At 42.8% G+C, this 27,946-nt stretch overlaps 1 protein-coding gene across 1 annotated transcript in view; it reads left to right on the top strand.

Moving 5' to 3' along the window:
• The window catches only part of LOC131928251 (adhesion G protein-coupled receptor L4), a 60,719-nt gene that overhangs the window by 12,307 nt on the left and 20,466 nt on the right, over positions 1-27,946 (top strand). The window contains exons 2-14 of the mRNA XM_059284218.1: positions 11,794-11,942; positions 13,525-13,646; positions 16,249-16,373; positions 19,781-20,069; positions 20,441-20,826; positions 21,356-21,462; positions 22,180-22,410; positions 23,409-23,592; positions 24,968-25,096; positions 25,238-25,494; positions 26,375-26,427; positions 26,606-26,729; positions 27,624-27,727. Coding sequence (XP_059140201.1) covers positions 11,794-11,942; positions 13,525-13,646; positions 16,249-16,373; positions 19,781-20,069; positions 20,441-20,826; positions 21,356-21,462; positions 22,180-22,410; positions 23,409-23,592; positions 24,968-25,096; positions 25,238-25,494; positions 26,375-26,427; positions 26,606-26,729; positions 27,624-27,727 — 2,260 coding nt within the window. The remainder of the gene's footprint in view (positions 1-11,793; positions 11,943-13,524; positions 13,647-16,248; positions 16,374-19,780; positions 20,070-20,440; positions 20,827-21,355; positions 21,463-22,179; positions 22,411-23,408; positions 23,593-24,967; positions 25,097-25,237; positions 25,495-26,374; positions 26,428-26,605; positions 26,730-27,623; positions 27,728-27,946) is intronic.

Raw genomic sequence — 27,946 nt, 5'->3', positions numbered from 1 at the left:
GCTTATATTTAGACTGACGTGAGGATTGCTTTAAAGTTAATCAATCAATCAATCAATTAGACAGATGAGTGTTGTGAATGTGGAAGGGAGTGGATAAAGTTGGATATAAGGAATGGGGGAATGTGAGGATAGACAACGTGTGGGTTGGGGGGGGGGGGCATGACTCATCATTATGTTGGGGGTTTAGAAAAACCGTTGTTTGCAATCCTAAAACATCATAGAAAATGTGTGGGTGGGGTGGAGTTGGGGGGGGGGATGGGGAGAGTCATAAATCACTGTTGTGGAATTGAGGATTCCAAGAAAAAATCATTTTATCTTATTCGTGGCATTATCAGACATTTTCCGTATGTAAAACAAAATAGCATGGAGACCAATCCTAACTTTTTCTCCCTCCCTCCCTCCCCTCCCTCCCTCCCTCCCTCCCTCCCTCCCTCCCTCCCTCCCTCCCTCCCTCCCTCCCTCCCTCCCTCCCTCCCTCCCTCCCTCCCTCCCTCCCTCTGAAGTCAAGTATATTATTTGACCCCCTCACGTCAACACACACCCGCCATTTATATTTGGGCACTCAATTAGCCACTTGACATAAATCAGCTTAGGTTTATTTATCTTACTTACTCGGGGTGGAAGCTAAGACGAGATAACTCACACTCTACACATCCCCGAATTACCTCCCCTCAATCTATACTTTATTTACATCATTCACATGAAGGCAGGTGATTTGCTGCGGTCCTCAGTCTGACGTGGGTACAAATAAACAACAGGTCACAGTATGGAGGTACTAGCTGCTGAATAAGCTTTGGTTGGTAAACAGATCCTGGTGTTGTCACTAGTGACACCATTTAGTTTAGCTAAATGTTCACTGGAAAGGTGCAGCTATTATTTATTATTTTAACAGGTCTCTAATTCTAGCCAAACTCCCGACAACTTTTGGGCTCTATTCCCCGTCACTGCAAAAGTTCCATATCTGAGTACGTTGTACAAGTGTTTGTTCTACTGCCCTAGGTGTGTGGGTAGGATGGGCAGAAAATGGAACCACTGACTTGTAGACACGGGGTAGGGTGGATAGAACTGGGAACCGCTGAATTATAGACATGGGGTAGGGTGGACAGGCTGAGTTGTAGACATGGGGTAGGGTGGACAGGCTGAGTTGTAGACACGGGGTAGGATGTACAGAACTGGGAACCGCTGAGTTGTAGACATGGGGTAGGGTGTACAGGCTGCGTTGTAGACACGGGGTAGGATGTACAGAACTGGGAACCGCTGAGTTGTAGACATGGGGTAGGGTGTACAGGCTGCGTTGTAGACACGGGGTAGGATGTACAGAACTGGGAACCGCTGAGTTGTAGACATGGGGTAGGGTGTACAGGCTGAGTTGTAGACATGGGGTAGGGTGGAATGAACTGGGAACCGCTGACCTATCCCCTGAACACATTTGAAACATGTAGACTACAGTAGACGATCCTAGGTTGACACTTAGACATCTTGTTATTAAACTTTTCGCTGATTACAACTGACCTGACTAAACAACTAATTAGCACACGTCCACCTAACCTGCCTTTCATCGCGTACACTTGATTTTAAACACGCCCCACCCCACGCCCCACCCCACGCCCCACCCCAGTACATGACCTCATGTGTTGTGCACTTTAAGGTCACCAAGTAAGTAGTACGTCGAGTTACCTGTTCATGTGGCAGATGAAGTAGAGTTCACCTGAACGGATGGTGTGGTCAGCACTATGCCCAGCCGCCTCTACTGTTCTAAGCTGTGTAGAATCAGGGTCGAGCCTAAGATCAGAGCTCGAAACGTTTGGGTTAACGTTATTGCTTTCTACCACCCGACCACACCGTCCCACAAATGGTGGCTCAACTGTGGTCAAATTAGAAGCCACCTCCCCCCCCCCCCCCCACACCCACCCGCCTGACCTCACCAAGTAAAACAACATAGCTGAAAACAATTTGACCCCTGGCTCCTTTGTGTTCACACTGAGAAGACATTTCAGTTCTTTAAATTGACGCCAAATTACGCCATCAAATTAAGACACAAAAAACATCTCGATACAATACACTCTTTCACTAGACTGGTAAAAAAAACGGTTGGGTTAAAACGTAAATCTAAACCACACAACTACTATAACGTAAAACTAAATCATTCGATTAAAACTCAACTGTAAATAGGATCTGTTTACTCCCCAAAGTGAGGACATATCTTCTCTTTTTTAAGATTAAATGACGCTAATGTGCTGCCATACTTTAAATTAACCCTACTTATCGCTAGTCTATGACCTTTCGCTGTCACTTTTGTGTGGTATTAACTGTCTACCCGCGGCCACATTAGGCGCTAGTTACTTTTTTATTCTCCTTAAACTTAACCCTAAACTAAAACCCTGTTCTGACTCGCAGTTTGCGCTAACTCCGCGTTATGATTAACGATGACAGGACAATCTCGCCCGCGTGAGAATAATTATGATTGGCGAAACGAAAAACACCAGAAACTGGTTTGTTTATCTGGCCAGTTCCCACACCCCCGCCCCCGCCTCATATATAAATGGACAGATCTGACAGGTAAAACCTCCCCCACCCCCTCCCCCACCCCTACACCTCCTACAGGTTCATAACCTGCGAGGCGAAATCATCCGGGGTGAATGGAGAAGAAAGTATTTGAAAAGACGTATGCTGGGATTAACTTTTGGCTGAGTTTCAATATGTTTGTGTCATGGTGACATGTTCACGTGACAAGATGGCCGCCCACCATCTCCATTGTTTGGTTCTTGCAGCCCTGAAATATGAACTAATTGTCTCCATAGCAACCAGTAGCAACAACAGTAGTGGTCCATAAATAGCACGACAAAATAATAACAAGCATTCCCGATAAAAAAAAACATCAATCATTTACTCAGCTTTCAGTGAAATAGAAAGATAATAGCTTAATGGCATTTCTCACTTTGCGAAAAGTGGCATCGTAAACATTGAAATAAGGGCACCACTAGTAAACAGTTATTTATAAAAATAAATCCAACGATAAAATCCAATATTATAGAGGATCTATACCACCGTGTAATTAAGATTAATTCATGAATGAAATGGTAAACGAAGCACGACATCAATATTGACAAAATGGAATAAACATGTACACAAGTCAACAACCCCTCGTAAAGTTCTAAAAATAGTTTGGTGACGCCTTAAGGCTGCGATATTTGGACGGCTGTCAGTCATGTTCTAATGGCTCTTTGGGTAGCACGCTGGGCGTGCTGTGAAAACATCATTCTTCAGTTGGTGGAATCTCCAGATATCCAGCGGTACAGGGGCGTTGTCTGACGGCTGTAAGGAGAGGGTCTTACACAAGGGGGGGGGGAGGGGTGTGATTAATAATTTTCTTGTTTCAGGCGCGGAGATAAATGTGTTTACCGTCAGTTGTAGATAGGGAACAATTGCTTGTTCCCGAAAGGGAATCATACATCCAGTTCTAAACAGGGAACAGCAGTTAGTTCTAGACAGAGAACTATACCTGCCAGTTGTAGACAGGGAACTATTCGCCAGTTGTAGACAGGGAACTACCTGCCAGTTGTAGCCAGGGAACTAACTGCCAGTTGTAGACAGGGAACTACCTGTCAGTTGTAGCCAGGGAACTACCTGCCTGGTTTTGTTTGAGGCACACCGTATTCGCTACCCACAACTTCTCAGATTTATATTGATTTTGTTAAATAACAAGACACACAGTTTAGATATACACTCAAAAATATTTCATTACAAGATACTACCTCAGGACAAACAGGTTACATTAGGACAAACAGGTTAGCTCAGGACAAACAGGTTAGCTCAGGACAAACAGGTTAGCTGAGGACAAGCAGGTTAGCACAGGACAAACAGGTTATGTTAGGACAAACAGGTTAGCTGAGGACAAGCAGGTTAGCACAGGACAAACAGGTTATGTTAGGACAAACAGGTTAGCTGAGGACAAGCAGGTTAGCACAGGACAAACAGGTTATGTTAGGACAAATAGTTTAGCTGAGTACAAACAGGGCAACACCCATCATTACAAACTGACCTAGCCATTCACAGCCCTAGACTACACTACACCGGCTTGAGATGTAGATACAACTCCAGTCATTTTAAAACTTCAACTCTAAACTTAACATTTCGACGTGTGTCTTATCTAGAAACTCATTCATTTAGATTTATTTCATATTGTTTTTCCTCACTGTGATTACTAAACGTATATTTTAAAACAACAAACATTCTCCCCTTATCTGATGACGTAAACAGAATATCCGGAACTTGCCGGGAAAATACCGTCTGCCAGCTCTATCTTCTGCTCCATCTGTCTTCACCTCGGTCAGCTGCATCCGGCTGTTGCCATGCGCATGCGCGTGATTCGGCTGTTGGCATGCATTTCACACTCACGATATCCTTAACTTATCAACCGCTTATCATGCGTGTATCAGACTTTTATCTTAAGAATATCACTGAGATATCCGAGTATCCCAGTTATCATGGATCTAGGCAAGAATCAACAGATTGTAATTTTAAGCCAAATTTAATTTTAGGCATATTTTAATGTTTGGCATTTTTTGTACTTAACTTAATGTTTGGTGCAATCTAATCATAGCAAATAACTCACAGCACACAGTATATGCCACATACCATAAAGAACAACACACTATAATCATTCTTATCACACACATATTTAAACGTTCTGTGGGCTGGGGAAAAAAATCATTATAATTAAGTGACGTCATCAGCCAGACAAGAAAGTAATACGACCTGTTTCGTTTTAAAAAAAAGTTTAACAGTTTCCAGGTATGTTATGTTGCCGCTTGGCACGTGGCTGATTTATTGAGCAAAAATAAAGAAAATTGAAATGATAGTTAGATCTATATACAAGTAATGGAGTTTTAATGGGATGCCATATCACGTATTATGCTCGTGTGAATCATCAAAGGAGAAGATAACGAAGCTAATAATTCAAGTGGGGAGGGGAACGTTTGGTTCAAATATATATCTGACTCGACAGGTCCGGTGTGAATATTGTTTAGGCAGTTAAATTCAAAACACGCGCAATTATTACATGGTTAGTGTTTCGGTTATGTTTTAGGGATATGTTGAGAGATATGCTTCATAAGAATTGGTTAGGCAGTTAATACAAAACACGCGCGATCATTACATAGTTAGTGTTTACTTACTGTTATGTTTTAGGGATAGGTTTAGAGATATGCATCATAAGAATTGATTGGGGTTAAAATTCGTTTAAAGTTATGTTACTGTTATAGTAAAATTGTGTGTTATTCTCCAAACAAATATAACCGCCTAAATTTTGAAACGTGTGTACTACAAAGTCAGGTGAACTAAAAATCTCTGAGTGTTTGATATTTTAGCCACTATACAACGAGTGACATGGATATTAGCGAGGGTTTTATACAAATACTTTTAGAATAACTAAACAATTACGAGATATTTTATAGACTCATCAAATTCGCTATTAAAATTAATAAAAACTGACATCTTTGCATATTATATTAATGTATGCTAGTACAAAATGCACTATTAAAATCCTCCCCCCCCCCCACTATGAAAACCCCACCAGTATAGAGTAGCCGATAAACAAAGCAACATTTGATGAACGTCTGCCCTGCGTCTGCCCATGAATGCAGACGGTGTTGTAGCGCCACCTGACAGAACATCGTCTGTTCCATCTCAGTCCGGATCTACCCCACCGTCAGCACAGATCTTCTGCTAGCTGCCGTCAGCACAGATCTTCTGCTAGCTGCCGTCAGCACAGATCTGCCGTCTGCTCTCCGCGACTCAAAGCCTCCTCTGTCTATAGCACGCCAAATCTATAAATAGAGCAACATTTCTTTTCATTCATAAAACTGCCAAACGTTATTCCAAGTATGTTTACCTCGTTTTTGTTAGTGTTTCAATGTGAACATTTGGTTGTGGACTTGGCAGTGTGGACATTTGGTTGTGGACTTGGCAATGTGGATATTTGGATGTGGACAATGGAGTTGAATTCTAATTGCTTAATTAGTTGTAGAACATGGTTATGTATGGCTGGTGTCAAAACATCCCCCATGAGTAGATCTCGCTGACGAGTAGGCAGCCCCAGAACATACAGACACGAATAAAAGATGCTTTAACATTAACGAAATATACAATCATTAAAAAACGATCACTAGAATACTAGCACCAAAAGTACACTGGGGCAACTAGAAAACGTAGCACCAACAGGACAGTAGCACCAACAGGACATTAGCACCAACAGGACAGTAGCACCAACAGGACAGTAGCACAAATAGGACAGTAGCACCAACAGGACAGTGGCACCAACAGGACAGTGGCACCAACAGGACAGTGGCACCAACAGGACAGTAGCACCAACAGGACAGTGGCACCAACAGGACAGTAGCACTAACAGGACAATGACACCAACCATGACCTAACTGTGCTGCAGCGTTTTACCAGAGTAAAAAAAACTCCTTAAAACGCCAGCGCCGCCCAGCGGTTTAATCAAGGGAGGCGATCTCACGACCTGATGACCTTGTGTTAATTGTGCTGCATCTGGTTTTCGTTTCCAACACACAAACGGTGCACTGAGAAATTATTACACCAATTTGCACGCGCTTAGAGCCAGAACTTGCTGGTAATCACATTTTCAAAATCTCAGCAGTAATCACATTTTCAAAATCTCTGCAGTAATCACATTTTCAAAATCTCTGCAGTAATCACATTTTTAAGAACTTTGAATTTCAACTTGTGAGAAATGGAAACAAAGAGAAAAAAAAGTTGCAGAAAGTTGCAGTTCACATGGTTAATACTTCTGTCCGCTTATATTTGTACACACTTATAGTAATATCACAAACCACTTTTCCACCAACCTAAAAAAAATACGTTTTTTTCTAAAAGTGGTTTATGTGAGATAATTATTTTTGTTCGCTTTCAATTTTGGGTGCTATACTGGATGACTGGGTGCTTAACTATGTGGATGGGTGCTACAATATGTGGTGTGATATTGGGTGGTTGGGTGCTACATTGGGTGGTTAGGTGCTACATTCGGTGGTTGGGTGCTACATTGGGTGGTTGGGTGCTACACTGGGTGGTTGGGTGCTACAGTGGGTGGTTGGGTGCTACAGTGGGTGGTTGGATGCTACAGTGGGTGGTTATGTGCTACAGTGGGTGGTTGGGTGCAACATTGGGTAGTTGGGTGCTACATTGGGTGGTTGGGTGCTACAGTGGGTGGTTGGGTGCTACATTGGGTGGTTGGGTGCAACATTGGGTGGTTGGGTGCAACATTGGGTGGTTGGGTGCAACATTGGGTGGTTGGGTGCTACATTCGGTGGTTGGGTGCTACAGTGGGTGGTTGGGTGCTACACTTTTATTCAAAATCTACTTTACAAAATTTAATACGATCAAGAGCTGAAGTTTCAGTTTTTGTTTCCCCACAAAGACAGCAACAATGTAACCTGCCCGACCCTTTAGATTTTTGTTTCCCCACAAAGACAGCAACAATGTAACCTGCCTGACCCCTTAGATTAAAGAATCAACACACACCTCCACACTGTCAGCAGTAGAAACCTCGAGACCCCACCTTGCATATAAAAAGATAAGACGACCCTAAACTGTCGCACTTGTGCTTGCAACAAACTAAAACAAGATGCGCTTCTTATCTTTTCTGCTTCTGCTCCATCCAACATCCAAACGTGATGCCCTCACATACAACAAAAGTAGGGTTACATACAACAAAAGTAGGGTTACATACAACAAAAGTAGGGTTACATACAACAAAGTTGGGTGAAAGATTTATTTTGTATGACGTAACCATTACCAGGGAAGATAACTCTAATGTACAATATCTAAGACAGCGGGAGATAATTCAACTGTTTACCCTGAAGAATGACGTGTATTCTGCCCCTTTATTGCAAGCAGATAACAAGAAATTTATAGTCACATCTTTTGGCGGTGTGGTATGGTGGTAGAGCGTACGACTGCTAACCCCAAAGTCTCGAGTCAGTAGGACCCCCCCCCCCCCAAAGTCTCGAGTCTGTAGGACCCCCCCCCCCCCAAAGTCTCGAGTCTGTAGGACCCCCCCCCCCCAAAGTCTCGAGTCTGTAGGACCCCACCCCCAAAGTCTCGAGTCTGTAGGACCCCCCCCCCCCAAAGTCTCGAGTCTGTAGGACCCCCCCCCCCCAAAGTCTCGAGTCTGTAGGACCCCCCCCCCCAAAGTCTCGAGTCTGTAGGACCCCCCCCCCCCAAAGTCTCGAGTCTGTAGGACCCCCCCCCCCCGCCCCCCCCAAAGTCTCGAGTCTGTAGGACCCCCCCCCCCCCCAAAGTCTCGAGTCTGTAGGACCCCCCCCCCCCTGAGTCCACCCAGCTCTAATGGTTATCTGACTCACGTTGGGGAAACACGTTGACCACATGTTCCACCTGTATGCCGAGGTCACTAAAACAGATGTACTCTACTTCACCTGCCCCATGTGTCTTGGGCTCACACGTTAACGCCACATGTCATTATGCCCTATAGTTTAGCTCCCTTCTGTCCCTATATCTCCGTCATTATGCCCTTGTCCCACAGGTCACCATCATATTTGCTTTCTTCTTTCACGCTTAAATCTGCTCGCCCCCCCCCCACATATTGAACCCTACGTCGTCGTCGTCGTCCCGTCCCCCCCGCTCACCAGTGAACCCCGTATGTCCTCCCTCACCAATGAACCCTGAATGTCCTCCCTCGCCAATGAACCCTGAATGTCCTCCCTCACCAATGAACCCTGAATGTCCTCCCTCACCAATGAACCCTGAATGTCCTCCCTCACCAATGAACCCTGAATGTCCTCCCTCACCAATGAACCCTGAATCTCCTCCCTCACCAATGAACCCCGTATGTCCACCTTTACCAATGAACCCTGAATGTCCGATGTTATTTAGGATGCTGAAATCCTCACATAGTAGAACTAGGCTAACTCCTCCAACACTGATACCAATAAAAGCCCGTAGGTCGAGTGTTTTCATCATGGGACATCACTCGCGTTGTTTACATTCTAAAGCAAGGGAAGCAATGCCAGACTTGAGTCGGTGGTGGTGGGGGGGGGGGGGGGGTTGTGAGGTAAACAATTCATTTTACCGCAGCGCCATCTACAGATGACTTGGGTATACACGTGATAGTTTTTAGATGGACATAGGGTGGCAGGAAAAGTTTAGGGTGGCAGGAAAAGTTTAGGGTAGTGTAGGAAGTTTAGGGTAGTATAGGAAGTTTATGGTAGTGTAGAAAGTTTAGGGTGGCAGGGAAAGTCTAGGGTGGCAGAGAAAGTTTAGGGTAGTGTAGAAAGTTTAGGGTAGTATAGGAAGTTTAGGGTAGTGTAGGAAGTTCAGGGTAGTGTAGGAAGTTTAGGGTAGTGTAGGAAATTTAGGGTAGTGTAGAAAGTTTAGGGTAGTGTAGGAAGTTTAGGGTAGTGTAGAAAGTTTAGGGTAGTGTAGGAAGTTTAGGGTAGTGTAGAAAGTTTAGGGTAGTGTAGAAAGATTAGGGTAGTGTAGGAAGTTTAGGGTAGTGTAAAAAGTTTAGGGTAGTGTAGAAAGATTAGGGTAGTGTAGGAAGTTTAGGGTAGTGTAGAAAGTTTAAGGTAGCGAGGAAAGTTTAGGGTAATGTAGGAAGTTTAGGGTAGTGTAGAAAGTTTAGCGTAGTGTAGGAAGTTTAGGGTAGTGTAGAAAGTTTAGGGTAGTGTAGGAAGTTTAGGGTAGTGTAGGAAGTTTAGGGTAGTGTAGAAAGTTTAGGGTAATGTAGGAAGTTTAGGGTAGTGTAGAAAGTTTAGCGTAGTGTAGGAAGTTTAGGGTAGTGTAGAAAATTTAGGGTAGTGTAGGAAGTTTAGGGTAGTGTAGAAAGTTTAAGGTAGCTGGGAATGTTTAGGGTAGTGAGAAAAGTTTAGGGTGGTGCGGAAAGTTTTTGGTAGCAGGGAATGTTTAAATTGCAGGTAAATTTATTATGTTTATGGTCGAAGGGAAAGTTGAGTGCAAGAACCGAAGTGACGTGCAGGGATCGAGTATGGTGGCAGGGAAAGTTGACTGGGTCGTCTGCTCACCGGGACACCTCACTGGGTCACGGTTGTAGCTCCATTGTTCGGCGGCCCTGGATCTCATCTCTATCCCCCCCCCCATCCCCCACCCACCTCTATCACGATATACAAGAATCAAGGCATCCATTAAAATACCATCAGTCGCCAGAGCCATTGAGCCGACTATTTATAACACAGATACCACGAGATTTGTCGAGGTTTCGAGTGCAGCTAGTCATATTTCCGTGTTGGCGCTCACACGTTTAAAATGTGTCTCTAACTTCACCAACATAACGGTTTAAAATGTGTCGCCAACTTCACCAACATAACGGTTTAAAATGTGTCGCCAACTTCACCAACATAACGGTTTAAAATGTGTCGCCAACTTCACCAACATAACGGTTTAAAATGTGTCGCCAACTTCACCAACATAACGGTTTAAAATGTGTCGCTAACCTCACCAACATAACGAGCCGCGCACGTGCGTCTGGCTACTCACACAGGCAGGCGATTGTCGACAGCACACTGCTCTTAATGCAGACGACACGATGGCTGGCAGTTTTGAATGGCCACTTGAGCTTATGACGTGTTGTGGCTGGACCCGTTGTTGGATTATGTAGGGGTCAATAGGTCAAACACAACTGTATGTACTGTATGGCGGGAAACTACATTGCGAACTTAGAATTGAATACACAGGACATTACTTAAAAGTCTTAAATTAACTCACTCACTCATAGCATTAGTAACGACAAACGTTTGTTTGATTGATTTTTTTTATGTGTGCGAGTGTATGTCTTTGTTTGTAAGCCTTAATGCTTCTGTGTGTATTTGTGTGGAAATGTATTTGTGTGTTTGTTTGTGTGTGGATGTGTGTGTATGTGGGGGTATGTGTATGTATGAGAGAGAGGCAGGTGTAGGGGTGTGCGAGTGTATGTCTTTGTTTGTAAACTTTAATGTTTCTGTGTGTATTTGTGTGGAAATGAGTTTGTGTGTTTGTTTGTGGGGATGTGTGTTGATGTGTGTGGGGGGTATGTGTATGTATGAGAGAGAGGCAGGTGTAGGGGTGTGGGCTTCCCGTGTATGTTATCTGGTCCAATGTTTAAGGGCGTCTACCCAACTATCCCTGAATGTTTTAAAACATTCCTAAGGGTGGGCGATATCTGTAAGGTGCTTCAAGTGAGACAGATTTGTTTTTTAACCGTCAGGAGGTCGGTGTTACATTACGACAAATTCCATCTTTCTACAGATAGCAAATGTCCCTCTAACTTGTGTCTCTACAGATAGCAAATGTCCCTATAACTTGTCGTGTCTCTACAGATAGCAAATGTCCCTCTAATTTGTTGTATCTCTACAGATAGCAAATGTCCCTATAACTTGTTGTGTCTCTACAGATAGCAAATGTCCCTCTAACTTGTGTCTCTACAAATAGCAAATGTCCCTCTAACTTGTCGTGTCTCTACAGATAGCAAATGTCCCTCTAACTTGTTGTATCTCTACAGATAACTGAATGTCCCTCTAACTTGTGTCTCTACAGACAGCAAATGTCCCTTTAACTTGTCATGTCTCTACAGATAGCAAATGTCCCTCTAATTTGTCGTGTCTCTACAGATAACAGTGAATGTCCCTCTAACTTGTCGTGTCTCTACAGATAGCAAATGTCCCTCTAACTTGTCGTGTCTCTACAGATAGCAAATGTCCCTCTAACTTGTTGTGTCTCTACAGATAGCAAATGTCCCTCTAACTTGTTGTGTCTCTACAGATAGCAGTGAATGTCCAGAAAACTACGTAAAGATACACCGAAGTTGCTACAAGTTTGTCACAGATGGCGACAGCACTGCCGATTGGACGGAGTCACCCGATGGTTGTGATGGTAACAATCTGGTGCTGGTACAGAGCGTGGCTGAGATGGTAAGGCTTGTTTTTACTTTCTCTTATAGAGGACGTGTTGTAATCTTGCTGAATAGTTAAAAATGTATTATGACAGTTTTCACCGTTTTACACCGTGTATTGTGATCGTGCGAGAAAAATCTAAAATTGAGTATGACAAATGTTGATGTTTTACAACCTTCCAGAACCGGAAAAATTTAGTTTTGCAACCCTGTCCGTCTGTTTGTATGTAAGCACGATAACTTGAGTAATATTTCTGTTAGATTGACGAAATTTCATACCTAAGTATTATATCAAATTTGTAGTTTTCTTTCCGACTTTTGAGCGATTTTCATTACTTATTCCTTTTCTGGTTTCTCAAAAATATAACTGGAATACCGTCTAAGTTAGCTGGACGAAATTTCAAATATAAATATTAGATTGAATGAGAAATTCATATATAACTTATAAACGGTTTCCGGTAGCCGGAAATGGTACTGTATTCTATTTCCGTGGAAACACTATAACTTGAGCGCTGATTCACATAGCTAACGAAACCACATAAATAAGAATCAGATTTCGTAGTTGAATTATTCTCAAATTTTTAGTGAATCCCATTATACGGAAATGGTACTTTATTTTCTGTTTCTAAATACGGATAACATAAGTATTGTTTCAATCAGGTAGACGAAATTTCATACATAGTTATAAGATATTTTTTTCCCCAAATGTGTGATTTCCCGCAGGCCGGAAGAAGGACGTTACGCTATTTCCGATTTCTCAAAAATATAACATCTACCGGACCGATTTTTTTCAAACTTTTCATGTAGGTAAAGAACTAAATGACAAAGCACTGTGACTTAAATGTGACTTAATTAGATTTTAATTACTTTTAAAAAAAAAATATTTTTTTTTCCCTTTATTGCTAATACTCTTTTACGCACTCATTTTTACATTCATTTTATACTCGATTCTATACTATTTAAAAAATCACTAAGAATATGTCTATAGCCCGATTGTACTGAAATTGCCACCTTCTTTACTGTTGTATAAGACTATACGAGACTGTTTAGTGAAGATCACTCCCGTTTTATTTATACAAGATTTTTCCTTTGTGGTCAAAACTCGAAACTCATTATTTTAGCAACTTCTCGTGTAAATCATTTACGTTTAAACTTCCCAAAAATGTGCATTTCGGATGACAAAGCAAGAATTTAAGATATTACATTTAGCAATGAATTTAAATATTATATTCAATCAAAAAGCGAGACAACTAGTAGCCATTGATTAGTCTATGAGTCACAAGAGCTGGTGGCCGAAATAGAATGTTTATAATCTTACAGACCAGACGAGTTCATGGACAATTTAAAATCCCACAGAATTTCTAGTAGGATCTAATACCACTGCAGCTGGAGTGATCTAATGTTCGACTGAAGGTGTAGCCTTTTAAAACACACCTGGCAAACGCGACAGCTTTTCCAAAACCTAACCTTTACCCATCGTCTCCAATCTGTGTTATTCCATTTTAATCGTTTTAACCGCTCTTTTACGTTGGTGATAAAATATGTTTATTTTTGCATGAAGAAGTTACGTCACTAGTAACCTTGACCTCTGTAACCCCCAGAATAAACTAGAAGAGTACATGAACAAAAACAAATTTGCTGCCGGCAAATATTGGGTCGGTATAAGGAAAGACACGACCAAGGGAGACAAACCAAAATGGTTGGACAACTCGGATGTTTCTCAGTAAGTTTTTATTTGTTTGTTTAGTCAATTTTAATTTTTTTTAAATCACGATTTTTTATTTTTTTTAATAAAACGTTAATAAAAAGTAATTTTTTAAGAGGATTCCCCCCCCCCTCCCGTCCACCTCAATTATCACACAGCGTCACTAAAAGTGAGGCTACCCCCTTCCCCCCACCCCTACCACCTCCCACCAAAATAGCTTTTTATACCCCCCCCCCTCTCCCAAAAACACAAATTTTCCTTTTAAAAAACATTATTTCTCCTCAGACCAATAATTCAAAAACCAAATCCAACAACACACAATCTCTACCAAATCCAAAAAAAAATTCCTTTCTCTACATACTAATAATTCAATAACCAAATCCATCAAAATATCTCTACCAAATACAACACAATGTTTCTCCTCTAGACCAGGGGTCTCCAAACTACGGCCCTCGGGCCGAATGCGGCCCGCGATGTCCTCTCATCTGGCCCGCTGAGAACATTTTGTCCACGGAAATAAAAACGTTTGTTGGTGATGGCTGAGGAACTTTGTCCAGAAAATTCAAATTAAAACAATTTGAAAATTGTAGCTTAAGGTGCAACTACCGTTGCCCACAGAGTTGCAAACATTGGTGACCCAAAGAGATCTAGCGAAAAATGCAAGCCAGTTTCGCAATTTTTCAATTGCAATGGATGAGTCGCTGGATAGCTGTTTCACCTCTCAACTGCGTGTGTGTGTTTATTAGAGGTGTGGATAAAGACATGAACATAACACAAGAGCTGACTTCCTTACATAGCATGTATGACACTGTTACCGGAGATGATATATTCAATGAGTTGAAAAAGAAGCACTGATTATAACTTAGTCCGGACTAACCTGTTACCTTACTGTTGGTGGAGGTAAAAACAAGAAGGGCATAAAAAAAGGCTTGGTTGGACAAGCGAAGTAGATGTGTAATGAGATAAACATTCTACAACCAATGTTCCTGCGCTGTATTATTTATTCACCAGCAAGCTTTGTGTGCTTAATATGTGGACATAAGCAGTGTAGTGAATCCTGTGTTGAATATGGTGACTTTAATAAGGTCACATATTCACACGGGCTCAACCATATATAGTTCAGAGACAAGTTGAAAGATACAAACACAGAATTGCAAGATTTACCAGTAAAGATGGCTAAGTTTTGAGAAAGTTCTGAGCAGAGTATTTAAGTTATGAAAGGAAATAGGTGATTTTCTGGAAAACAAAGCAAGCCACAGCCATTAATGTTTGATGAAGTGGGTATAGAAATTGGCCTCCGCTGCAGACATAACACGTCATTTAAATTTTCTGATCCTAAAACTACAAGAGAAGGAAATCTAGATTCTGATCTATACACCTAAAGGCTTTCAGATCCAAACGTGTCATGTTTTCGGAACAAGTACAGGCCAACAACTTGGCGCACTTTCAGCAGTGCAAAGTCTTCATGGCTAAAGCAAAACTGCCCCCCCCCCCCCGGTCATTTGCATGCAAGATCATCAAAGACCTCCAGCTGCAGTTTCAGTATCGGTTTTCTGACTTGGATTCAAAGGCAGAAAAACCCATTTGAAGCAAATGTGGTGTGGCCAGTTGCCCAGATGAACTGCAGATGGAGGTCATTGAATTGCAAGCAAATGACCTCCTTAGAAACGAGTTCAAAGAGGGACAGGTGGGTTTTTAAATACGTTTTTGTCCAAGGAAGACTTTTCTAAAACTTTTGCATCAAAGTACCTTTCAAATTTTGCAACAACATACCTGTGTGAAAAACATTTTCAAGATTGAAATACGTGAAGAACAATTTGAGAACTTGAATCTGGAGTGTATTGTCGGCCCCCGACAGTGTTTCTTTCAGACTTTTTTCTCCGGGGGGGAGGGGGCTGACGACGACACTTGAAATCCGTATATATATCTATATAAATTATTTTTATGTATTTATATTCTTGGGGGGGGGAGCTCTACCACCCAGAAGAGATGCCTGGGAAAATCTCTGGCCCCCGAACTGATTTTTGATAGTTAATGCGGCCCTCGATCTGAAAAGTTTGGAGACCCCTGCTCTAGACCTATAACTCAATAACCAAATCCAACAAAATAGCACCTCTCCACAGACCTTTTCTTCTTCTTCTTCGTTCTTAATTATTAGTGTTGAAGGGGATCGAGATTTATCTGCCAGTGGGGTTGAACTCGAGACTTTGTCCGAATTTATCAACCATGACAACTCGACCACGCCTCCAACACAATTAAGCGTTACGTGTCAACTGGTTATGCGCCATTGAGGCCATTGACTCCGATTTCAGCCTGCTTTTCTTTTTGGATTTGCTTCCATAGCCTTTGCCCAACCGAGAACAAACTACAAGGCAGCAGTTGTTTAATTTTGGAGTTGTCTCTCCTAGAAGAGTGGCTGTCCCCAGCTAACTTGCCTCATCTGCCCGAGGGTTCGAACTCGAGACTTTTCGCTTTAGCAACCATGAGCTTTACCGACTCGACCACGCCGACCCCCTCTCCACAGACCAATAACTCTATAACCAAAGTCAACAAAATATCATCTCTACCAAATCCAACAACACACCATCTCTACCAAATCCAACACAATATTTCTCCACAGATCAATAATAAAACCCAACAGAAGAAGATACGACTGTAGCGCAATAAATTTACAACCCAACCAGTTTCAACTTGTTCTACATGACTGTGACGACACACTGCCCTACATCTGTGAATACACACAAAGTAAGTACTTGACGTCTGCTAGAGACTTCTGCTGGTAAAGTCTAACTGTGACGTCTGCTTGTGATGTTTGTGATGTTTGTTACGGTCCTGCTTGTGTGTTTTACCTGTGACGTTGATTTTGTCACTTTTCTAAAGAAAAATAAAAAATAAACTAAACAGTCTAACTTCACCTTTGCACTACACGATGCATATATTTTTTTTCAAAAATTTGCTTTTATTTCAAGGCTCCTAATTGTTTAGTCATAAGAACTTTATCATTTCAATATTTCTATGAAAGTGATATACGAAGTTTAGTTCCCTCCCCTGATCTGTTGTTTGACCTAGTGACCTGCTTTATTGACGTGTTAACCCTAACTCGACGTGTTTAACTTGACTTGCTTAACCTTTTTATTCTTCCATTTGTTTTTTGTTTAACTCAAAAGATTGGCTTTGTTGGCTGTTTTTAAAATTACTAACAGAACACAGAACTCTTGTGGTCCTAATGCACTGTGGTATCGATGGCTTCATGCAAGAAATCTAACACTGTGAGCTCACGTGAGCTTAATTAACCCTTAGATCCCCACAGGAGGCTAAAGTAGGTCAACATGCATGGCTTTGGAAGTTCCATCTCCAGAACGAGGTTCTGTTATTTCCCACCTGTCTTCCCCAGTTTCTGAACGCTCGGCCATCACCGTCACGACGTTCTCAACGGAAGAAACGGTCGTGGGCTCGGCCATGCCCCCACCTCAGGTTGAACCTGAACCGTCAGTCGAGGGTCAGCCGTGTGTGACGTCAAACTTGGACCCCAATCTCCTGGCCAAACGGCTGCTGAACACTGACGACACCTTGTACAAGGAGTACCTTCAGAGTGAGATCAACGCCAATCAGGCCAAGGTGGCATACTATGACAAAGTGGCCAGGCTGTACGAAGCTTCTCTCACCCTCAACAACCAGTACCTGGCCAGGTCACAGGCCAAAGTTGAGATAGAAATTGATCAGCTAAAACAACGCGGCAACTGCAACAACTAGTTACACTGAACGTCTAGACCACACTACATAACAATTATATTCAAATGTCATAGACAACAAACAGCGAACTGAGAACTAAAACAAAATCAAACCAGTTTTTCGTCGGCACAGACAAACATACATATTGGGTTCAAGATCAGCCAAGTAGAATTTAAACTGAGGAATTATGTAGCTTTCAAGTGCCCTGATTTAGTCAATAGGAAATCCTTAGTGAAACAACGACATGAGAACAATAATTTGTTGAAGCCAATGAAAAACCTATCAAACGTCATGTATCAACGTCTGTCCGTCACGATATTCTGTCAAACGTTTGTTAAATCAGACCATTTTTGTGTTATTGATATTTACAACAATATTTAAAACGCTGACAATCAAAGTCAACCATTTTTATCAAAATTGTGTTTACACTAGCTTTAAAAATTACACGGATCTTACTTTGGACCAAGTTTTAAATTTTTATCCGGCATTCTAAAAGTTCAGTGTATTTTTTTTTTCTTCAACACCAAGTTAAATTGTACCTAGTTTTAAAAGTGCAATAGTTTGTTCTTTTACTTTGCTCAAAGGTTCAACTGAAAATGCTTTAAAAGTAGAATGGTTATGGTTTTTGTTTTGTTTTCGCCTCAATGTGTAACTGGCTTTCAAATGTATATTTGACACCAAGATTAGCTCCAATGTTTGACTGTACATAGATCAAGATTAGCTGCTGTAAACTGACCTTACTAAATCATGCTCACACTGACACTCTTAGCCTACACTCACTGCTCCATATGCAAGTGTTGGCCAGACTTTGTACAGAAATATTTTATACAACTAATATATTACTGACCAAAATATTTACATTTAAACAATATCAGATAATATATCATATGCTTTAATAATTTTATGTGATAAATTTAAAAAGAAATATTTCAAATTTATTTAAAAGGTGATTTATTTTTCACACCGTTTCTAATATTTTACTATTGAGACAGTCCAACACTGTCACAGTAGTTTGTGAATACTTTTCACTGGCAATACAAAGTGTGAATAAGTTTGACAAACTTGTATAAGCCGTCCATCCGCCTACATGTGAACTCTACTAGAAACAAAATTGTGATTTGATGTCAATGACATGAGTACATGTTTCTGTACTGTGACCAAGTTTTTTTTTTACTGCTGCAGATTACAATACAATGTAACATTCTATTTTTCTACTGCCAACTGTATATACAATCAAATTTTGTCAATATTCAAATTTTTATTTTAAAAATTAAAAAATAAAGTAATATATTATTTCTATGCAAATTATTTTTTCTTCATTTAAAAAAAATATATTTGTATAGTACTTACATTCCTTTTTTCCCCTAATAACTCTAAGTTTACATTTACTCTAATAAATAAATGGTGATAAGTCATAAAATAATTATCAAGTTGTGGAGAATGAAATTACTCAAACTTTGAAACATACCATCCTGACATATTGAAAACATTTACCTACAAACTGAATACCCAAACAAAAAGGACATTGTAGTGTCGACTGGGGGCAGGGGAGGGGGGGGGGGGGTTCCTGACCTACTCGCTAGCTCCACTCGGCCATTCATAAATCAAACATCAGGCGGTCGTAGCCATCTAATGGATCAGGCTGTACACAACTGCTGTTTCATGACCTACAGGTTGACAGTAGATGGTGTCAGGTTCTGTGGTTGTCAGGTCCTGTAGTCAGGTCCTGTGGTTGTCAGGTCCTGTGGTTGTCAGGTTCTGTGGTTGTTAGGTCCTATGGTTGTCAGGTCCTGTGGTTGTCAGGTCCACTGGTTGTCAGGTCCTGTGGTTGTCAGGTCCACTGGTTGTCAGGTCCTGTGGTTGTCAGGTCCTGTGGTTGTCAGGTTCTGTTGTTGTTAGGTCCTATGGTTGTCAGGTCCTGTGGTTGTCAGGTCCTGTGGTTGTCAGGTCCTGTGAATGTCAGGTCCTGTGGTTGTCAGGTCCTGTGGTTGTCAGGTCCTGTGGTTGTCAGGTCCTGTGGTTGTCAGGTCCTGTGGTTGTCAGGTCCTGTGGTTGTCAGGTCCAGTGGTTGTCAGGTCCAGTGGTTGTCAGGTCCTGTGGTTGTCAGGTCCTGTGGTTGTCAGGTCCTGTGGTTGTCAGGTCCTGTGGTTGTCAGGTCCTGTGGTTGTCCATCACTCAGGGTCTGCTCATAAATCATCCATTTTGATTAGAGAACTATTCGACATGATCTAGCTCAAGACGTGGATGGAAAGGAACAATAATGTCCATACGATATGACTGATGGGATCATCTAATACATGACTGATATTATCCTGTAAGACATGACTGATGTTATTCTCTAAGAAATCACTGATGTTATTCTTTAAGACATGACTGATGATACTCTCTAAGACATGACTGATGCTATCACTATATTTCAGTTACTGCCCGCCCCCAAACCGCCACTACAACTCCAGACATGCAGATAGCAGACAGCAGCGTGCTACCCACAGGAACTATCCGCCTCGACCCATCCATCCCAAAATCTGCCACCCCTGGAAATGTCAACAACACATCAGCAACACAAGGAACAACTAAACCAACAGTCTACGTCCATCCACCAACAGAAAAGACCCCTACAGTCAACACACACAAAGCTCCAGAAGTTTCTCGTAAGGAGAAAGTTCCAGAAGTTTCAAGTCAGTCCAGCACTAGCTCGAGCACAGTAAGGTGAGAACTACATCATGTCCCATCTATGTGGGTGTGTCTTACATCATGTCCCATCTATGTGTGTGTGGCTTACATTATGTCCCATCTATGTGGGTGTGGCTTACATTATGTCCCATCTGTGTGGGTGTGGCTTACATTATCTCCCATCTATGTGGGTGTGGCTTACATCATGTCCCATCTGTGTGGGTGTGGCTTACATCATGTCCCATCTATGTGGGTGTGACTAACATCATGTCCCATCTGTGTGGGTGTGGCTTACATCATGTCCCATCTGTGTGGGTGTGGCTTACATCATGTCCCATCTGTGTGGTTGAAATATCTGAGCTCTACCTTAATTCAAAGTTTTCAAGTTTTCTTTTTCTTTTCTGAAGCACAACTCAGAAACCATCACCAACGTCAACTACCACAGTTACAACACCAACCACCAGTAGAACAACTACTACCACAACAACAACAGCAAGCACTACCACATCCAGGAAGACAACCACGACACCAATCACCACACCAAACCGACCTACCAAGAGACCAACCACCACACCTGCCAGCACTACCACCACCAGCTCTGTAGAAACCAAACTAAAAGCTTATAAAAACTGCTACATCCCAAGTTTTGGCTCCAATTTAATGGAACAATTAATCACTGCTGAAACTTTTTACACCAACCCTCGTGTGTGTCCCAACACAACCATTGGTTCAGTCAACTGGCCATCTACACTTCCTGGTCAAACAGCTCAAGTCCGTTGTAAAAACAGAAAAGGTAGGTGCCACTGGTTTTATGCTACAAAACTAATGCTCATTATGTATTTGTCTATTTGTCTTTATGTTTGTGGTACCAAATACATTAAATTCTGCTGTAAAAATAGAAAAGGTTGGTACCACTTCTTTTATGCTGCTTGTTTCAAAACCAATGCTCATTATGTATTTGTCTTTTATGTTTGTGGTACCAAATACATTAAATTCCGCTGTAAAAATAGAAAAGGCTGGTACTGCTGTTTTTATGCTGCTTGTTAAAAAATTAATGCTGAGAAGGTATTTGTATTCAGAGTTCCTTCCAGGCAACCCCGAACGAAATGAAATTTATATAATTTATATAGAAAATATATACTTTTAACACTCTGCGCCCCCCCCCCCCCTCCCGAAAAAAGTCTACCGCCCTGCCCCCGAAAATTTCAAGTGCCCCCGCGGAGAAAAAAGTCTGGAAGAAACACTGTTTGTATTTTATGTTTGTGCAAGCAAATCCAAACAAATATATAAATAATATAATTTTTTTATTGCTCCAATCCCAGGTACAGCGACGTGGGCCTGTAGCCAACAAGAGACAAAAGTCTGTTGGATTGGTCAGCCTGATGTTTCTGGGTGTGTGGATGAGAAGCTGCAGAAAATATTGAACCTGGTGAGTCACCTGTTAGTTGTTGAAGCAGCTTAGGTGTGGTGTCATGAACCTGGTAAGTGGCTGAAGCTGCAGTGTTGTGTCAGGGAAGTTGTCAAGTCCTGAATCATCGATCTGGTATTCCTCTGGTCAGCACACATACACAAACCAGACCCATGAGAACACCAACCCTAAGGAATGCTAACAGACAAAATCACATACACAAACCAGACCCATGAGAACACCAACCCTAAGGAATGCTAACAAACAAAATCACATACACAAACCAGACCAGTGATAACAACAACCCTAAGGAATGCTAACAGACAAAATCACATACACAAACCAGACCAGTGATAACACCAACCCTAAGGAATGCTAACAGACAAAATCACATACACAAACCAGACCAGTGATAACACCAACCCTAAGGAATGCTAACAGACAAAATCACATACACAAACCAGACCAATGAGTACACCAACCCTAAGGAATGCTAACAGACAAAATCACATACACAAACCAGACCAATGAGTACACCAACCCTAAGGAATGCTAACAGACAAAATCACATACACAAACCAGACCAATGAGAAGACAAACCCTAAGGAATGCTAACAAACAAAATCACATACACAAACCAGACCAATGAGAAGACCAACCCTAAGGAACGCTAACAGACAAAATCACATACATACCCACGATACCGTTTCTACAACATTCCACAATTTTCGTCCACAGGCTACCAAAGTAGAAACACCATCAACATCAACAAATGAAACGAAACCAACAGAGCCTCCACCTAGCGGCGAAGAAGTGGTAGAGATGACGTCACAGATCAAAGAAGTGACGACTGCGAAAGAAACAACAATGGAGGATGTGTTAGTCACATCACAAGTTCTAACGTTAGTCACCAAGAAAAAAGCCAACGCCCCTCCCAAAGACATCCAGGAGATTAAGGACATTGTCGATGTGAGTGCTTCCAGATACTGATATCTATTTAGCCCTCCGTCATCTTTATCTCTTAGCATTACTCACCCTACAACTTTGGCTGGCACAATAACATGTAAGCCCCCCCCGTACCCCAATATTAATATCACAGTACCCTAATACACAAGCAGGGCTGCACTGACTGGGTCCAATAGACCCGGGGGAAGTTTTTAAATTGCTAAAATCTCAGATTGAAATTTTCATTGTGCATTTTGTCCCCATCAAATCCTGGTGATCCTCATCAACTTGATGGGAATTCACGTTACAAATTATTTCTTAAGCAAAGCACTAATATGCCTAGTACACCCCTGTTCCCGGGAACCACGTGATATCTTTACCAGTCCACCACTGCACCCTTATCAAACAAACCCAGTACCCAAAATATATAGATGCCTCTATACTCCATCACATCCTAACACCCCAGTGGTCCTATCTTCACACTAAAGTAGCCCAATACAACGAAATACCTCAGTGCCCGAATATAAACACTCCAAAACCCCCACAGACAGCCTAGTACCACAACACTGCCAAACACTCCAGCGCCCCAATATAAACACCCCAGTACCCCCCCCCCCCCCCCAAAATCAGATGATATCAGCTCACCTGTAGTAATCCACTCAACTTCTTAAAAAAGAAATCGTTTTCACCTCAAACTGCCAATTCACCCCATTCCCCATGTAATGAAGCCTGCCAATCCACCCCATTCCCCATGTAAGGAAGCCTGCCAATTCACCTCATTCCCCATGTAAGGAAGCCTGCCAATTCACCTCATTCCCCATGTAATGAAGCCTGCCAATTCACCTCATTCCCCGTGTAATTAAGCCCGCCAATTCACCTCATTCCTCATGTAATGAAGCCCGCATATCCTGACCTTGACCTCGCATCTCGCGCTAATAAAAGTCGCGCATGCTCAGACAGGCCAGGTTTATGGTTGGAGTCCACCAACTATCATCTCCGTCTTCACTTCCACCCTCTTTCAGAATGTCATCGCAGCAGGAAGTAATCTCGTCTCCACCAACAAATCAGCCATGTGGGAGGAAATGACGCAGGTAGATAAGGTCAACTCGGCATCAACACTTCTGGTTGCCATGGAGACAGCGACGTTAGCCATGGCAGAGGAAATTAAGCAACCGATTGTGATAACTCAACAAGATGAGAATATCGGTGAGTGTGAGCTGGGCTGTCTGGATGTTGATTGGATAGTTGCTTATCTACAGGCTGTTTGATTGGACAGTTGCTTATCTACAGGCTGATTGTTTTGGACAAAACATTGTCTGAGTAAAGATGGAGACTTGCTAAAAATAGTCTTTGATTTATCGTTGTATTTTGTGAGTGGGATACTTCAAGAATATACAATTTTGGGTAGCACGGCAGGTCATGACCTGGTACAATCCCCAAAGGGAGAAGCATGTCAGGTTATACCATATGGGGAGTGTACCAGGTCATACTCTATGGATAAGCATGTCAGGTCATGCCCTAAGTGGCAGTATGCAGGTAGATGATCTGGTTACAGGTGCTGCGTCTTGTAGGCACTAGGTCGAGGGGAGATTGTCTGTGGTAGCACCCAGCAGACAGCACCATCTAGCACCCAGCAGACAGCACCATCTAGCACCCAGCAGACAGCACCATCTAGCACCCAGCAGATAGCACCATCTAGCACCCAGCAGATAGCACCATCTAGCACCCAGCAGACAGCACCATCTAGCACCCAGCAGATAGCACCATCTAGCACCCAGCAGACAGCACCATCTAGCACCCAGCAGATAGCACCATCTAGCACCCAGCAGACAGCACCATCTAGCACCCAGCAGACAGCACCATCTAGCACCCAGCAGATAGCACCATCTAGCACCCAGCAGACAGCACCATCTAGCACCCAGCAGATAGCACCATCTAGCACCCAGCAGATAGCACCATCTAGCACCCAGCAGATAGCACCATCTAGCACCCAGCAGACAGCACCATCTAGCACCCAGCAGATAGCACCATCTAGCACCCAGCAGATAGCACCATCTAGCACCCAGCAGATAGCACCATCTAGCACCCAGAAGATAGCACCATCTAGCACCCAGCAGATAGCACCATCTAGCACCCAGCAGATAGCACCATCTAGCACCCAGCAGATAGCACCATCTAGCACCCAGACTGTGCTATGTAGCACCAACATTTAATTTACCTGGAAGTTTATCTATTACGTCATCAGGGCGTATGATGGAATGTTTCAGTTGTAGATTTGCCCCCCTCCCAATCAGCAGTCCAAGATGGGGACGGGGGGGGGGGATATATCGTCTGAAATTTAATACACAACCACCTTTTAGTAATATGATTGGTGTGCAGCCTTTGTTCATATCTGGTACTTATGTTGTCTACTTTTATAACCTACTCTGTTGCCAAATAAATTAAGGCATTATTTAACAAAAAGCAGTTTTGGTATGTCTTAGCTACTAAATTTAAATACCAAAATTCAAATATTTCTTATGAAAGTTTCAAACAAGCAGCATGGACTTCGTTGTGAAATGTCGAATTTTTGTTTTGCCAGATCTAAAACTACACGTGATCAGTGAAGACACGTTCACCAAGGAGAACAAGACAGAACTGGTCTATACAACTGACCAATCAGAAACATCGTTCACCATTCCTAAAGAAACTTTGTTCATCTTTAACAAAGGTCGGATAATTTTCTTTTTCAATTTACTTTTAAACTAACTTACTAAAATACAATCACCATAAAATATATGCTACATGCATCTAATTAGTTTAGGCCTAATGACTGAGATATACGTATATTGTTTGATCTTTGACCTTACAGAAGGTGAACTGGCCAAGGTTGTTTTTATGACTCATTACTCCATGGCCGACATCCTGGGGGTCCAAGAGAAACCAAAGACAAAAACTGACCCGGAAGTGAACGTTGAGGAGAAATCCTCCAAGAAGAAAGAGAGAATGGAGGAGAAGTCTGATATCAGACTCCACATAGCGAGCTACATACTCAGCGCCTCACTAGGGGCAGATGGACATACGCACAAGCTTCCAAAACCTGTGACCTTCAGGATGAAACATGTCACGGTATAGCTATTCAAATATTTTTTAACATAAACTTATTTAAGTAAATAAATTATAAATTAGTAAATTATAAATGAGTTTCCTAAAGATGTTGTTTTGAAGATGTAGATAAAAGGGGACCTGTCCAGAATATTTAAACAGGATACAAGGCATGTGTTTGTTACCTGAAAACTTTTATTACAAGTGGGACGAGACCAGATAGAATATTGAGATAAATGGCCGCGGTTTCAACAAGCTTCTGTCAGGCTGCTGTTTATCAGCAAGACAGAAGTCTTCTGTTGGCCTCTGGGATGCTATGTTGGAACTATTCAAAGCTGGGCTTGGGGAAAAAATTAGATGGCACTGTTTTGGAGCCAAACTTTTCAAACAACGTATTCATATCAGATAGGGAGGTCTAGGGTTTTTTTAAGTAGAGGTTCTGTGGTCTATCGTTTAGCGCCCTGGTCTATTTGCTGGCCCAGTATGATGGCTCAATTCCCTGTATAGTTGCAACAGCTGTTTATGGCTCCATGCTGTTTTATGGCTCCATGCTGTTTTATGGCTCCATGCTGTTGTGTGGCTCTATGCTGTTTTGTGGCTCCAGGCTGTTTATTTTTCCATTCTCTAACTGGAGACTCCACGTAGTTGACCGACAACTGCTTGCTGGCTCCATTGATGTATTTATTGTCCACCAATATCCAATAACTCTCCTACTACATAGAAGACCAGAGTTTATAAATAAACCTCCCCATTCACATTCTACTCACACATACTTAAAAACTGTGCTTTGCTGATCCTAAAACTTGAATCAAACATTGATCCACATTCTAGACCCACAAAATTAAAAACTTTGTGTTTTGCTGGCCCTAAAACTTGCATCAAACATTGTCCAATCTGTCCACAGCCAGTAGATCCTAGCTACAGAACTTTGTGCTCCTTTTGGAAAATTTCTGACGGGTAAGTTCTTGTCTTTGTTCTCTTCTTCTAACTATGTTCTTTAGACATGCTGGATGTGCTTCTTCTATCTATACTATCACTATACAATCTACAAACATGAATGGGCACACCATTCACTAGTACCCACACAGTGTTGTATAGTTTGGATGCAACCATGAAGACGTTGCTCTATGTTTAGGTCATCAAGCGGCTACTGGTCCCAAGATGGCTGTAGGGTAGCATCAACCAACGCCACATACACAACCTGTGAATGTGATCACTTGACCAACTTCGCCATCCTGCTGGACGTGCATGCACTCAAGGTAAGAATTTTTTCTACGTCTTTCTTGTAGCTGACCTGTCCTTGTCTTTGTTATACTTGTCCAGTCTTTGTTGTACCTGACCTGTTTTTCTGCCACGTCGTTGCTCCCTCCCTCATGTTCTCTCTGTTGCCCCCCCTCACGTTCTGTCTGTCGCGCCCCACCCCCTCACGTCCTCTCTGTTGCCCCCCCCTCACCAGCTCTCTGTTGTCCCCCCCCTCCCCTCACGTTCTGTCTGTCCCCCCCCCTCACGTTGTCTGTGTTGCTCCCCCTCACCATCTCTCTGTTGTCCCCCCCCCCCTCACCATCTCTCTGTTGTCCCCCCACCCTCACGTTCTCTCTGTTCCTCCCCCCCCCTTACCTTCTCTCTGTTGCTCCCCCTCACGTTTCCTCTGTTACTCCCCGTCCCCCTCACGTTCTCACTGTTGCCCCCCCCCCTCACGTTCTCCCTGTTGCTCCCCCTCACGTTCTCCCTGTTGCTCCCCCTCACGTTCTCCCTGTTGCTCCCCCTCACGTTCTCCCTGTTGCTCCCCCTCACGTTCTCTCTGTTGCCCCCCCCCCCTCACGTTCTCCCTGTTGCTCCCCCTCACGTTTCCTCTGTTACTCCCCGTCCCCCTCACGTTCTCCCTGTTGCTCCCCCTCACGTTCTCTCTGTTACCCCCCCCCCTCACGTTCTCCCTGTTGCTCCCCCTCACGTTCTCCCTGTTGCTCCCCCTCACGTTCTCTCTGTTGCCCCCCCCTCACGTTCTCCCTGTTGCTCCCCCTCACGTTCTCCCTGTTGCTCCCCCTCACGTTCTCTCTGTTGCCCCCCCCCCCTCACGTTCTCTCTGTTGCCCCCCCCCTCACGTTCTCCCTGTTGCTCCCCCTCACGTCCTCTCTGTTACCCCCCGTCCCCAGACTGACAAGGTCCACAAGGAGGTCCTGGACTGGATCACCAAGATTGGTTGCATCATCTCCTGTACAGCTCTACTGGCCAGCTGGATCACATTCCAGTGTTTCTCGTAAGTACTGGCTCACTGTGTGTGTGGCAGAAAGTGATACAGTGTATGGGAGATCGTGACAGTTTGTGACAGTGTGGGGGAGATTGTGACACTGTGTGACAGTGTTGGAGATTGTGACAGTGTGTGGGAGATTGTGACAGTGTGTGGGAGATTGTGACAGTTTGTGGCAGTGTGGGGGAGATTATGACAGTTTGTGGCAGTGTGGGGTGATTATGACAG

Source organism: Physella acuta, unplaced genomic scaffold (genome assembly GCF_028476545.2).
Source record: "Physella acuta isolate Inbredline_101_S28 unplaced genomic scaffold, ASM2847654v3 ptg001480l, whole genome shotgun sequence".
In the NCBI taxonomy this organism is placed as follows: domain Eukaryota; kingdom Metazoa; phylum Mollusca; class Gastropoda; family Physidae; genus Physella; species Physella acuta.
The sequence above is the reverse complement of the archived record's forward strand: the minus strand, read 5'-3'. Positions and strand labels throughout refer to the sequence as shown.